The sequence below is a fragment of the Rhinatrema bivittatum genome, chromosome 6, assembly GCF_901001135.1.
Source record: "Rhinatrema bivittatum chromosome 6, aRhiBiv1.1, whole genome shotgun sequence".
Taxonomy (NCBI): domain Eukaryota; kingdom Metazoa; phylum Chordata; class Amphibia; order Gymnophiona; family Rhinatrematidae; genus Rhinatrema; species Rhinatrema bivittatum.
The window spans coordinates 320,262,915-320,277,889 of NC_042620.1; the positions used below are offsets into that span (position 1 = coordinate 320,262,915).

A 14,975-nucleotide genomic window follows, 5' to 3' on the forward strand; every position below is an offset into this window, starting at 1 on the left:
ACTGTATATCAACTGCTACTCCATATTGCACTGTATAACAACTGCTACTCCATATCACACCCTTTTCCACTAACCTCCTCCTTTCACCTCCCATATCCCCTCTACACCACCCCACCTGACTACCAGCGGTTCCAATATGGCTGCCTACGCAATCCCTCGCATCCACCACCCACTCTCCAGACTACCTCCCCCTCCCCTCCTTCCCCGCCACCCCCCTCCCCTCCGCAAATCCCTTATCCCCATCCTCACCTCACCTCTGACCCAATTCCTCGGTCTCACCACCCTCTCCATTATACTCATTAACGCTCAATCCCTATCCAAAAAGACACCAATCCTCAATGACCTACTTACGGACTGCACACCAGACATCTGTGCAGTCACTGAAACATGGCTCAAAAACTCAGACACCGTCCTCATAAACCAACTCCCATCTACCCTTTATGACATCTTCCCCATCCACCGACCCAAAAAAAGAGGACGACAACTCCTAGCAGCCAAGAAATACTTGAACCTTAAACCCATCAGCATAGCCGCCCCACCCAAACTCGAAAAATGTCTCTTTAGGGCAGCTGCCCTGCAAATTTGTCTACTCTACACCCCCCTCTACCATCCTTGAGTCCAACCCCTCTCCCCTAATTGAATTTGTTGTAGAATGGATAAAAACAGATACCCCTTCCATCATCCTCGGAGATTTTAATCTTCATGTTGATTCTCTCCCCCCAACTGCATCTTGCGAAACCTTCATTCAATCCCTCCTTGCCATAGGCTTCCGACAAATCATAGCATCTCCAACTCACAAAGCTGGTCATACGTTGGACCTGATGTTTATCAACTCTAGCTTCCAGACCACCAACACACCCACCTGCACCCCAGTGCCTTGGTCCGACCACTGCCTCATTGAAGGCCGACTCTCCGCGAAGACCCCTTTCAAGTAACAATACTTCTCACACTACCATAATATCTAGAAAAACATGCCCCAGCGACGAACTAACAGACGCATTAGCCTCTTCCCTACCAAGACTAGTCTGCTCAGACCCTGACACAGCCTTAGCCTCCTGGAATAGCCTCACAGAAGATATTGCCAATAAGCTATGCCCACTCTCCGAACGAGTCAAATACCTCTGCGAAACCCTCCAAGCCCTGGTACACCCAAGAGCTAAAAACCCTAAAAAGCAATCTCAGACAAAAAGAGAGAAAATGGGGCAAGGACCCTACCCCACAACATTCCTCCAGCTACAAAACAGCCTTACACAAATACAGACTATCTACCCTCAAACCCAAGCGAGACTTCTATGCAAAAAAAATCCATGACTATAAATTCAACCCCAAAGTGCTTTTCTCCTATGTCGCAAGCCTCACCACCTCTATCCCACCTACCATACCAGACACTGAGGCTGCAGCCAAATGTGAAGAACTGGCCAACTACTTCCAAAGTAAAATCTCCAACCTCCACTCCAGATTTCCCCTCTCCAATCTCTGTTCCCCCACCAACCTACCCTCTGACCCCACTTCATCCCAACCCACAATGGCCAGACTTGACTTTACTTCCTCCAAAGAAATCATAAGCCTCCTTCGAAAACTTAAGCCAGCCTCTCACCCAAACGATACCATCCCTACCAAAGCTCTAATAGCCATCCCTAACTGCATAGCCAGTGCCATAGCAGATATTATCAACTGCTCCCTCACCCATGGGATGGTCCCAGATTCACTCAAGCACGCTGTTGTCAAACCCCTCCTTAAGAAACCCTCCCTAGACCCAAAAGACCCCTCCAATTTCCGCCCCATCTCCAACCTCCCTTTTATTTCCAAGCTAATGGAAAAAGTTGTTAATTCACAACTCATGGATTACCTTGAAAATCATGCTATCCTCCATGTTTCCCAATTTGGCTTCAGGAAACACTTTAATACCGAATCCTTACTCCTTTCCCTATCCGACTATCTCCTCAGAGGCCTGGGCCAAGGCCACAGCTACCTCCTTGCCCTCCTCGATATTTCGGCGGCTTTTGATACCATCAGCCACCACCACCTCCTGACATGGCTAGAAAGCATCGGCATCTCAGGAATAGCTCTCGCCTGGTTCAAATCCTATCTCTCAAACAGAAAGTTCTCTGTTAAAATTGGAAACAACCTATCTGCCTCATACCCTTTACAACAAGGAGTCCCGCAAGGCTCATCACTTTCTTCAACCCTCTTCAAAGTTTACCTCACCCCTCTCTGCCAGCTCCTCTCCGACCTTAAACTCAAATTCTATCTCTATGCTGATGATGTTCAGATCATCATTCCCATTCACAACTCTATATCGGACGCCCTGGAGCACTGGGAAAACTGCCTTGCAGCCATCAACTCCCTCCTCACCAACCTTCAGCTTGCCCTCAACGCGAACAAAACGGAACTCCTTCACATCTCCTCGCAACCCCCCGACCTCCTGCCTAATGACCCCAAACTTAACCTTCTCACAGTTCAACCATCCGTTAGGGACCTCTGAGTTCTTCTTGTTCCCGAACTAAGCATGAAAACACACATCAACTCTATCCTCAAAGCAGGCTTCTTCAAACTCAACATTCTTAAAAAACTCCGACCCCTGCTATACATCCAAGATCTCCGCACAGTGATCCAAGCCACCCTCACCTCCAAACTAGACTACTGCAATGCTCTCCTCCTAGGGCTCCCCTTGTCTACGATAAAACCTCTTCAATTGTTGCAAAATGCCACTGCAAGACTCATCACTAACACACGTAAACACGAACACATTACCCCTATCCTCAAGGATCTACATTGGCTCCCCATCCTCTCCCGTATACACTACAAAACTCTGACCATAGTACACAAGTCTATCCACACCCACAACTCCAACTGGCTCAACCTCCCCTTCATTGCCCCCCTGTCCACTCGAGCTACCAGATCTGCCAAAGGTACCCTACATGTACCTTCCTTGAAAACAGCTCATCTTTCCTCCACCCGCGACCGTGCCCTCTCCATTGCCGGTCCGGCTCTCTGGAACTCCCTACCTGTCCACATGCGCCTTGAACCATGTGCGATCAAATTCAAAAAGAAACTAAAAACATTTCTGTTCAACCAAGTCTACCCAGAATAGTTTCCTCCCATCCACACCATAGCTCTCACCCCCCCCAGGTGACCGCCCTTTCCTTATATTAAGGAGATAATTACTTTGTAAATTGTTATTTTCTTGTTATGATTTCTTGTTTTTTTAATCTATTCTTCCATACTGCCTTTGGTTAACCCCCCGCCCAGTTCTCCTTCCCTGTTGATATGTATTTTCCAAGCCTTATGTTAATATGTGAACCGGTATGATGTCCCCACTAATACCGGTATATAAAAGTTTCTAAATAAATAAATAAATAAATATTCCGCCTGTACTAGGATGGCCTCAAGGCAGATTACAATTTGATTAAAGTTAAATTTGGTTATAACAATAAAAAAGTTTACAGGATACTTAATCTAGACAGGGTAACCCACAGAAGGGCAGGTCGGGATATGGTTGATGGGTAATTGAGGGTAGTGAAGGGAACGAAGGGGCTGGTGATACAGTAAGTGAAAGATACAAAATATAATTGCAAGAACCTGGTGCCATGGGACGGAAGACTAAGTGGGAATGAGCGGAGGAGAATAATGTTGGGTCTTGAGACCGTTTCGGTGGTGAAGGGGTAGTCTGTTTTCTTTACTGACTAGCATTGCTGTTGCAGATTGGAAGAGGAGCTAGGGGAGAGGTTCTGGCTCAATAACCAGGCCTTGACGCTCTTCCTGAAGAGGAGGTAGGAAGTCTCTTGGGGTTGCCCTTTCACCTGCTCCAGGGCCTCTTTTATTTAGTGCCATTTCTCTGCCTCTACGCTGAGTTTATTGCTCTGCTAACTACTTTTTTTTTTAGCTTCTCTAACCTCTATCATTTACCTTTTTTTTTTTTTGCTGGTCTCTAAGACCATTTCCTTCCTTTTTACCCCTTAAATTTTTTTCCCCATTCTTGTAGACCTTGCTGTCATTTTTTAAATCACCAGTCACTTTCTTCTCACTTCAACTTTTACTGTTTCTCTCAGTTATTTCTCTCTCCAAACCATCCTCCTCCCCCCTTTAATCCTCCTCCTTCCTCCCGATGCCCATCCCTCTTTCCCCAGCTTCTTTCTCCCTCAACTGGCTCGGCTAACCCCCTTCCCATAGGCTCTTCTGTACTCGGGGCCTCAGCCTGCCCCTTCTTTTCCATAGTGAAGGAAGCTTCAAGCTCTGATCCTGTAACAGATCTTGCATGCCTGTGCCAAAAATGTTCTTCTGAAAAACCCCCAAAACAAAACAGATCAGGTTCAAGGAAAAGAAATAAAGGCAGAAAGGGTGGGAAGCACCAGCTTGTTCCTCATTATGTCAAGCAATATTTTGTTTCTTCTTACACAACCCAATCATCGTGTACAGTACACGAGGAGGTGGCTTAAGCTGAGGTTTCAGAGTACACCAGTGTTTAAAAAAAACAATGACTTCAGGCCATTACTGTTAAGTTGAACAGTCCTTAAAAATAAGGCTGATAGAATGGACTTTTTACAAAGTTATCCTCTGGCATTTGGGAACGCAGTACCATTTTCATATTTGCTACGTATTCCTATTCTGTCGTAAGGGAGTGATCCGGGCTTCCTAACACGTGGGTTTTGTTTTTTTTAATTCTTTTGTCAATGTAATGCTAGTTTGGGGGGGGAGGAGGTAGGATTTTACCAATTGACCACTCTTTGGAAATGTGATACCATTTACACATTAGATTAAGAATTTAATAGTAAATCACACTTGTGTTTTATAACCAGAGGAAAAAAAAAAGGGCAAGACAAACAGCGAGGGCAGAAGGCAGTAACTTGTGACCACCGCTGATCAGCCACCACAAGATCGGCTCCTTCAGTCCTCCTTGGGAAATACTTCGGCTGGAACAAGTCATGCTGCCAACTGCAGCTTACATCACATTCACAGCCAATGTTTTTGTGGAAAGTATGCAAAGCAGAAATTCAGGTTTTTCTAGCTGCAGTAGTACACTAACTGGTAGTGCCAGAGATAATTAAATAGGAACTGATTTTACATAATTACTGCAAAGGACATAGGGGGAAACACCCCCCAGCTTCAACAGCTGACACCTTGGTACAACTAAACAGCAACTGCAAAAAAATAAAAATAAAATAAAGTAGCAGGGCCTCTTACTGCCAAAACCATTTATATTTGCACTGAATGGGAGGCCAAGCCTCAGAAAGGTACACAATTGCCAGCAGCAGGGCCATTCTAGCCTTTTAAATGATTCCAATATCTTAGGGAAAATGCTTAAAGGAATTGCACTTTTGGTTTAACTTGGAATCGAGAACATGCCCATGTGCAGATAATGCCATCTCATCATGCCCCTGTCAAATGGTTACTTTGACAGTATAAAACTGAAACAGTCCCTCTCTTGCTTAATGGGGGGTTGTCATCCCACTTGAGTTAAATTTAAATCTTTAAGGAAGTGAGAGGCACTTCTATTTTAAGCAACCAAAAAAACAGAAGCACAGCAAAACATTTAAATGAGAAGTCACCACAGCAGTTAAGCAACCGATACTCTGCAAGGAAGGAAGTCTTCCTTCTAACCTCATTAGGAAGCCGGGGTACAAGTGCAGAGTTTAAAATAGCGCTGCTCTTTTGAACCATGCTGCAGAGCTGGATCTGGCACATTCTCCAGGCTCACCATACTGAAGTCAGGCACATGCTGGGAGGCGGCTAAAACTAGGCTTCTAAGGAAGGCCAGAACATGGGGAGAGCCTTCTCTCAGTCAGGCTTGGCCGCATGGTTTCCCAATTTTGTCCTGGTGTTACCCTGAAGATTCAGTTTTCAGGAAACCCACAGCCAATAGGCATAGTATGTGTCTGCATACACCGGGTCTCTAATATATGCTTTGTTATGACCTGATCCATTGTTAATTGTCTCCCCTGTTCATTGTACCGCCCATGAGCGAATTTTGCGTTACAAATCACATCGGTTTACAGTGTATCTGTTACAGGAAAGTCAGTATAGAAAAGTTAAATAAATATGCAAATTTCTCTCACATGCACAGATGAGGATATCCTGAGGAGCACAGACAGGACAGGCAAGGCTCAAGGACTCTTTTGTGAAATACCAGTGTGTGCAAGTGCATTACAGTATTCTTTTCATGAGAAAACAAGCAAAGGAACTCAATTATGCTGCCCCATCTTAACACATCAATGAAACCTAGCCACAAGCAAGAGACATTGGCTGTAAAAAACAAAGGATGTACTCTTGGGCAGGCCAAGTGGCTCAAAGACCAGCGCTGTTTTACTGCCTTATGGAGGTCCAGGGCCAAGGATGCCATAGAGGTAGTGTTCACAGCCACTGCCATGGCTCAGATGCGACACCTAGTGGTCAGACTTGGGCCCAAGACCTCGGAGCTCTGGAGAGAGCAAGACCTGGAGCACAATTCCTGGTGACAGATGAGCAAGGTAACTGGGAAGGAAATTTAACAGGAAAAAAAACAAAACACTCTAGGAAGTTGCAAATGAAAGCACATGGCACTGTAGCCCACAGAGGCGAGTTCCAATCGAGCTGAAAGCCCAAAGCAGCAAGAGAGGCTAATAACACCCCCCCCCCAAAAAAAAAAAAAACCCACAAGAAAAATACACTCTGCCTGGAAATCTAAAATACTAGTTAATAAAAACAAAATAAAATTATGTCTACTGCCCTAAAATCAATTTAAAAATTGTCCAGTCACTACACAATTCACTGTTGCGACTCACTCATTGAATGTATAAGTCTGAAATCTTTTTTGAAGAAGATAAACTATACTTTTGTAATTTTGTATATTTGTCAAAGAATGTCTGATAAATTCCCCAGTTATGGAGCTCAGAACAATCTCATTAACATAAATGACAAATATAGCTTTCAAGGATGCTTTTGATCTATCTGATGGCTCAGTGGCTAGTGCTGTACATAAGAACAAATTGCCATACTGGGTCAGACCAAGGGTCCCTCAAGCCCAGCATCCTGTTACCAACAGTGGCCAATCTAGACTAAGTACGTGGCAAGTACCCAAACACTAAGTGGATCCCAAGCTACTGATGCCAGTAATAGAGGCCATTCCCTAAGTCAGCTTGATTAATAGCAGTTAATGGACTTCTCCTCCAAGAACTTATCCAAACCTTTTTTAAACCCAGCTATACTAACTGCACTAACCATATCCTCTGGCAACAAATTCCAGATGTTAATTGTGTACTGAGTGAAAAACTTTTCTCCGATTAGTTTTAAATGTGCTACTTGCTAACTTCATGGAGTGACTTCTAGTCCTATTATCCGAGAGACAGGCCGATACAGTACAGTCGGAAGCCCCAAAAGTAAAAGTAAAAAAATAAAAAAAAATAAAAAATCGGCCCGCAGGTCAGAAGACGGACGCTCAATTATGCCGGCGTCCGTTTTCCAAACCCGTGGCTGTAAGCGGGTTTGAGAACCAATGCTGGCAAAATTGAGCGTCTGCTATCAAACCCGCTGACAGACACTGCTCCTTTGACCGCAGGCCCTAATTTGCATAGGCTACCCTCCTGAATTGCTCGCCCAGGAGAGTGGCCTGTGCGCTTGCCCGCTCTCCCGCATGTTTTTCTGATTCACATTTACCGGTTCTAGACCTCTCATGATTTTAAAGACCTCTATCATATCCCCCCCTCAGCTGTCTCTTCTCCAAGCTGAACAGCCCTAACCTCTTTAGTGTTTCTTCATAGGAGAGCTGTTCCATCCCCTTTATCATTTTGGTTGCCCTTCTCTGTACCTTCTCCATCGCAATTATATCTTTTTTGAGATGCAGCGACCAGAATTGTACACAGTATTCAAGGTGTGGTCTCACCATGGAGCGATACAGAGGCATTATGACATTTTTCGTTTTATTCACCATTCCCTTCCTAATAATTCCTAACATTCTGTTTGCTTTTTTGACTGCTGCAGCACACTGAGCCGATGGTTTCAAAGTATTATCCACTATGATGCCTAGATCTTTTTCCTGGGTGGTAACTCCTAATATGAAACCTAACATCGTGTAACTACAGCAAGGGTTATTTTTCCCTATATGCATCACCTTGCACTTATCCACATTAAATTTCATCTGCCATTTGGATGCCCAATCTTCCAGTCTCGCAAGGTCCTCCTGTAATGTATCACAATCCACTTGTGATTTAACTACTCTGAATAATTTTGTATCTGCAAATTTGATTACGTCACTTGCCGTATTCCTTTCCAGATCATTTATAAATATATTGAAAAGCATCGGTCAAAACATGAAAAAGGTCTTGGGTTTGATTTTTGGTCCAGAGTTTTGCTCCCCCAGCCGGCTGGGACTGGTAATACAGCCAAGGAAAAGGGGGCAAAGCGTCATAACCATTGTTCAAATTGCATCACCCTGCGCCAGACTCTCAGTCCACCTTAGCCGGGCTACAAACGGAACCAGAGTTTGTGGACCTTGGCCTGGGATTGTCAGTTTTGGGGGGGGGGGGGGGGGGGTGCAACAGAGATAATAAGGGTACTTGCAAATGAAGGCTGAACGTACCAGATCCCTGTAGAGATGGGTACTGGTTGAACTGGAAGCCCGAAAGGAGCAGAGGGAGGGTATAACATTCCCAACTATTTCAGTGCAATACTCTGATCTACAGTCAAAGTTTGTTGTACATTATTCAGACTATAAGGGTAAAGTATAACATTAAAGAATTCATTTCTCCAGACACCACTACAAGATAAGAAATCCTGGTGAAGAGGAATGCAATTTTTTTTTAATCAGATTACATTTCACAAACTGCACATTTTGGATGCATAGCTAGAGGATTTCATCTGCAAGCCCTTTTATTCCAGACCAAGAGACCCCACAGAAAATGAAAACAGGCCCACGACGTGCTAATATCTGGAGCCCATCACTGGAGTACTGCCTGTGAATAAAAAGACATCTTAAAACCAAAAGGCATTTCACTTTCAAGCTGCCCCATGTCAAATTCTTCAAGTTTATTTCTCAGCTAGCACCTAACTCAGGCCATCACGTCAATTTGCATGATCTTAAATTTTATTTTACATAAGTAAAATAAGTCGTCAAATAGAGATCTTTAGAAAAGTTAACAAAGGTTTAAAAATGCAAACTTTCAGGACTACTAGATTCCCAAAAAATTAGCATCTAAATATTTGCCAGCCTTATAAAAGTTATAAGTACTGAAGTTATTTAGTTTTCTTTAAATTATAATTTGTGGAGGGACCAATAAAGCATCCTCTTTCTACTTTGGTTTTAGGAAAGCATATGGACATCCATAAATAATGTGACAGTTTGGAAACAAGTCAATTAGTCATGTTGACCAGGGTGAAAAGACTGAAGGTGTCAAGCTGCCAGGGCACTTCATTTCCATTTGGCACTAGTCTGGCTACAGAAGGCATTTCCAGGGCAGCACATTTCAGCAAGGAGATGCCACTGCTGCCATCATGGCAGAGTCCAGAAACAAAAAGTGTTACAAAAAAAAAAAAAGCATCAGTGCTACAAAAAAAAGGATGCAGACAAAAAAAAAACAAAAAAAACCTCCCCTCAAAACAAAACCACAAGCAGCAAAAATTAAGACCTGAAAAAAGCTCTTAAATATGGACAATATAAGAACATAAAGTCAAAGTCTAAAAGCAGAGAAGAAAAAAAGAATTGAGCATAAAAAGATTACAAGGGAAAATAAGTTGTCCTGGTTCCTAGAAAACTTGGGCAACAGCCCAAAAATCATTATGTTTTATTTAGGCTATTTTTCCACCCCTGATGTGGAGGTCTGGCAGCAGAATTGCATCTTCATACACAGCGCTTCACACCTCTATGCTCGTCGAGCAACCATTAACTGCATAAATCCATTCTCAAAACCACGTGCACTGAAACATCAGTCCTCTTCCAAGCAATAATCCTAGTGCTGGACAGAACTGGTAGCATTTACATTAACCCCACCCAGTACTATTGGCATTGCAAGCTGCGGCCCACCCTGTATGTCAGCACCGACCTATATGAATTCTAGAAATACATGTTTTGTTATAATGCAACTGTACCATGTCTCCTTGTTTCAAAGTGCGAAGCTGAAGCTGCCCGATTGCCTTCTTCGCATCCGCTTTTAACTGGTTCTGCAACACAAACCGAAGAGCAAGTTAAGACAATGTACAAGAAGAGAAAGCAAATACAGTACAGTTTTTTTTTTATTTTTCAACCGGAAAATACGAAAAACTGCTGCAAAAAAAAACTGGAAAAAGGGAGATGGTGCATACAATAAAAAATAAAGGCATATGAATAAGTAATTAATGATTTTAATAAATTAAATACATCACAAAAATAAGAGTATTAAACCAATGTTTAACAAATATGATCCCTTCAGGATCTGCATTAAGCAGTTTTCTGGAATTGGCATCTGATGTGAAAGTATGTAAAACCTTTATGTACCTTTTATCGTGTATTTTTATATGTCTATTGTATAATCTGTTAAATATTGGTTTGACACTTGTTTTGTGATTTATTTTTAGTAAATTACATCTTACTCTGTGAACCACAAAGGTACCCAAAACAGCAAAGAGAACAATTGCATAAACAGCCTACATGTGGAAGCATTCAATAAAACACTTACCTACAATATAGCAATGTGGTTCCACTGTTTTCTAAAAATAAACTTTTCCACCCAAAAATCTTCCATCAATACAAGGATTCTTGCCACTGCATTTACCCCCATCGCCATACCCAATCGTCATCCTTCACACACCATCCAGCTCATTAATTAAATCATTCATATACGGTACCTTTGTTTAGGATTTTTTTTGCTTATACCACCTGCTCCCTTCTCATTTCTAACATTTACCAAAGGACTCCAGTGAACTTCTGACACGAAATTAAGATGCCCAAAACCCACATTCCACCCAAAAAAGGGGATGGTAATTCATATGGTTTCCAAGGCCGAATGAAGACATTAAAGCTTTACGGTCCCGCGTCCACTGACGTCATCCAGGAGGGCCTTAAGAGACCCCCCCCCCCCCTCGCTGCGGGAAGAACAAATGCTGCACCCGTGAGGACCCAGCGGGGTCAGATGCTGGGATTACTGCCGAGCTCCAGGACTAGTCCCACACCAGCCCATTTCTTTCCTCTCCCTCTTTGCCAGCCAGGTGTGGCCCTGTCCCTCCCCCACCAATGTAGCCTGGGGGGGGCAGTGCCAAAAGACCAAATTTAAGGCGGGGGGGGGGGATGACACCAGAGGATTTAGGACCTGGTGCGTGTTGGTGTTATTATTGGTGGGGGGGGGGGGGGGAGATGGAAAGGGTTATGGGGATTTATTAAGAGGCCTGTTTTGGTTATGGTAGTTATATTAATTAATGGATTGTGGTGTTCCCCTGAGTGTGGAATGGTTTTGGTCTTAGTGTTTGATTGAGGATATTTGCTAATGTCTTACATTTATTTGGTAAGCTGTATGGAATTTTATTTCCTTGTGTAATTTTCTGGTAATGTTTTCAAGCTTCGTGGAGGACTGATTTTTCCAATGTCGTCTAATCTTTAATATTGGACATACTGCTACGTCACCACAGTATCTAAGCAGTTACCAAGAAAATCAACTGGCAAATCACAATAAAATATAAAATTAAAAATTGCATGAAGTCATTAAAGTCAAACAGTACAAACAATCCCATTACCCTCTCCAACAAAACTAAAAACATTGCACAGCAATGAAGGACCTTACCAAGGCCTAATCCCTCAATGCGCTGCACTTTTCTCGATTCATTCACAATTTGAGGTTTTTTGTGCCACTTTTGTGCGTTTGTTCATTTCTTTGAAAGATGCTCTGGGTCGGATACCACATAAAGGTGAATTTTAGAAGCGCAGTGCACGCCAAAACTGGAAGATAACACGAGTATACTGGGCAGGCGCACATCGAGCAGATTTTAAGAGGTGCCCGTGTATGCGCTGATCTCCTGCTACCCGCACAAATGATAAGTTCCTGAAAAAGGGGCAGGTGTGGGCATCGCACAGGGGTCACCCCTGCCAGGTAACTTTACTTCTGCTATGGAGGAGGTGTGAGTAATAAAATAAAGAAAAATAGAGATTGGTGGGGGTTTTAAAGGTAGGGGCTAACAGGGGAAATGGGAAACTGTTAAACTAGGGAGGTCTGGAAGTCCTATCCCTTATCTGGGCAAACTGGGAAAACTGGAAATAGCAGCACGTGTACTAAAATCTCCCCACTTACGCAGTACAAGTGGCATCGGCCCGCGCTACTTAACATTATGCTCACATGTACATGCACGTTATGACATGGACGGGTTCCTGCATGCGGGCAGAATCTGCGCAGACCTGCACCTGTTTAAAAGTTACCGTCAAAATTTGCAAACTTCAAAATATTCAAACTGCCTAACTTCCCATAACCTTAAAAAATAAGGCGTGTTACACTTCAAATTATCAAGTAAACATACTGCACAGTATTCTAAATAGCATGGGTTCAATCTCTCCAGAAGTGACATTTCCCTCACAGAGTACAAAAAACAGGATATGGAATATAAAGCAGACAGAACCTTGGCCTCTTGTCTGATGGCATTTGCAATGTCCATTTTTATCGTTTGTCAAGCAAAGCAAGTTGCTACCATTCACTTTTCAGCGATGGAGATTGGAAAAAAATATATATAATCAGTCTTACTTCACCCCTACTACCAGAGATCATTGCTGGTCATCCTGAAGAGGTGGGGGCTCCATCCTTTGGGAGCTCCTCTGGGGTGGGTGGAGCAAGGGGGATTGGAGGCTCTGTTAAGACTCATCCCTAAAACTATTATGAAGTTATGGATGGTGACCAAAATTATAAGGGGCATGGAACAACTGCCCTATGAGGAAAGGCTAAGGAAGTTAGGGCTGTTCAGTTTGGAGAAGAGATGAATGAGGGGTGATATGATAGGGGTCTACTCCATGAAGTTAACAAGTAGCTTATTTAAACAAATCGAATAAAATTCTCTCTCAGTGCATAGTTAAGCTCTGGAATTCATTGCCAGAGGATGTGGTTACAGCAGTTAGTGTAACTGGGTTTAAAAAAAAAGGTTTGGATAAGTTCCTAGAGGAAAAATCCATAAACTATTACAGTAATTAATAAGCAATAGGAGCTTGTAATCTATTTGTTTAGGTACTTGCCAGGAACTTATGGCCGCCGCCATCTTTAAAGATGGCGCGGGCCATCCAGTGCTCCTACCATGTGACAGGATCCGGCCAATGGCACGGATACCCTGTCACATGGTAAGGGCAAAGGGCCATCGGCGCCATCTTTATGAGTGGCAGCCGACGGCCCGAGAACGGGAGATCGCTCCCGGGACCACCACTAGACCACCAGGTAATTTTAAAATGTTTTGGGGGGCTCGGGAGGGTGGGGGAAGCTAAGGGGTCGTTTTTAAAGGGTCGGGTGGTTTTTTGTTTTTTTTTTAATCGGGCCATCGGCGCCATTTTTGAGTGGCAGCCAAAATAGCGCCGATGGCCCAAGAGCAGGAGACCGGTCCCCGCGCCCCCATTGGACCACCAGGTAATCGTAAAAAGTTTTGGGGGGGGTTCGGGAGGGTGGGGGAAGGTAAGGGGTTAATTTTAAAGGGTCGGGCCTCACTAAAAAAAAAAAAAAGAAAAAAGGTGAATCGGAACCAATTCCGATTCACATCACCCACAATCAGATTTTTCCCCCCCTCTAGCCGAACCCGATCGTTAAGACGATCGGGCACACGATTCACATCTCTATTAAAAAGCACCGGTCCAAGAACAGATCCCTGAGTCACTTCATTTTTTACCTTTTTCTGCTGTGAACACTGACCATTTAATCCTGTTTCTTGTCTTTTAACCAGTTTGCAATCCACAAAGGGACATTGCACCCTGTCCTATGACTTTTTAGTTTTCTTAGAAGCCTCTCATGCGGGACTTTGTAGAACGCCTTCTGAAAATCCAAATACACCACAACTACCAGTTCACACCTTTGTCAACATGTTTATTCATCCCTTAAAAAAAACAAACAAAAACAGATTTGTGAGGCAAGACTTCCCTTGGGTAAATCCCGGCTGGCTGTGTCCCATTAAAAAATGTCTAAATGTTTTGAGATTTTATTCTTTATAACAGTTTCCACGATTTTTCCCAGCACTGAAGTCAGGGTCACCAGTCTATAGGTTCCCAGATCACCCCTGAAGCCCTTTTTAAATATTGGGGTTACATTGGCCATCTTCCAGTCTTCAGCTGTTGCACACACCTTTGTAGCTGCACTTTCAGGTTGTTTTTTTTTGTTTGTTTTTAAATTATCTCTCTCATTTTATCAAAGTTTCCCTTTTGAAAGTTTAGTGCTAGAGCCATGGATTTACTTACTGTCCCCCCTTCCAGTCATTAATTCAAATTTTATTGTATTATGATCACTATTGCCAAGCAGCCCTACCACAGTTACCTCTCTCACATCAAATCCTGCACTCCACTGGGAATTAGATCTAAAATTGATCCCGCATCAGTTCCTGAACCAATTGCGCCATAAAACTATCGTTTATTCCACCCAGGAACCTTCTCTCTCTAGCATGTCCTGATGTATCACTTACCCAGTCAATATTGGGGTAATTTAAATCTAGTATGATAGTGTCAATTTGTCCAGTGCACAACCACTAAATATAACTTCTAACAATTACGTTGCATCAAAGATTTATAGTCTTTAGTAGCAATGTAAATATTCTTATGCTTCTAATAAACTTATCATGGGTGTGTATGAAGGTCCTAAAGTATCATGAAACTTGTGATAAGTTTATTAGAAGCATAAGAATATTTACATTGCTACTAAAGACTATAAATCTTTGATACAAAGTGATTATTAGAAGGTAATTGAAATCTCCATTACTGCACTACCGATTTGGTTAGCTTCCCTAATTTCTCTTAGCATTTCACCATTTATCTCATTTTGGCCAGGTGCACGGTAGTATACTCCTTTCACTATACTCTTACCCAA

The 14,975-nt window shown here is 43.1% G+C and overlaps 1 protein-coding gene across 3 annotated transcripts in view; it reads right to left on the reverse strand.

The window, feature by feature from the left end:
- Positions 1-14,975, reverse strand: part of RNF128 (ring finger protein 128) — a 244,334-nt gene that overhangs the window by 26,657 nt on the left and 202,702 nt on the right. For all 3 annotated transcript variants that reach the window (XM_029607576.1, XM_029607575.1, XM_029607577.1), the window contains exon 3: positions 10,060-10,131. In XM_029607576.1, the coding sequence (XP_029463436.1) occupies positions 10,060-10,131 (72 nt within the window). The remainder of the gene's footprint in view (positions 1-10,059; positions 10,132-14,975) is intronic.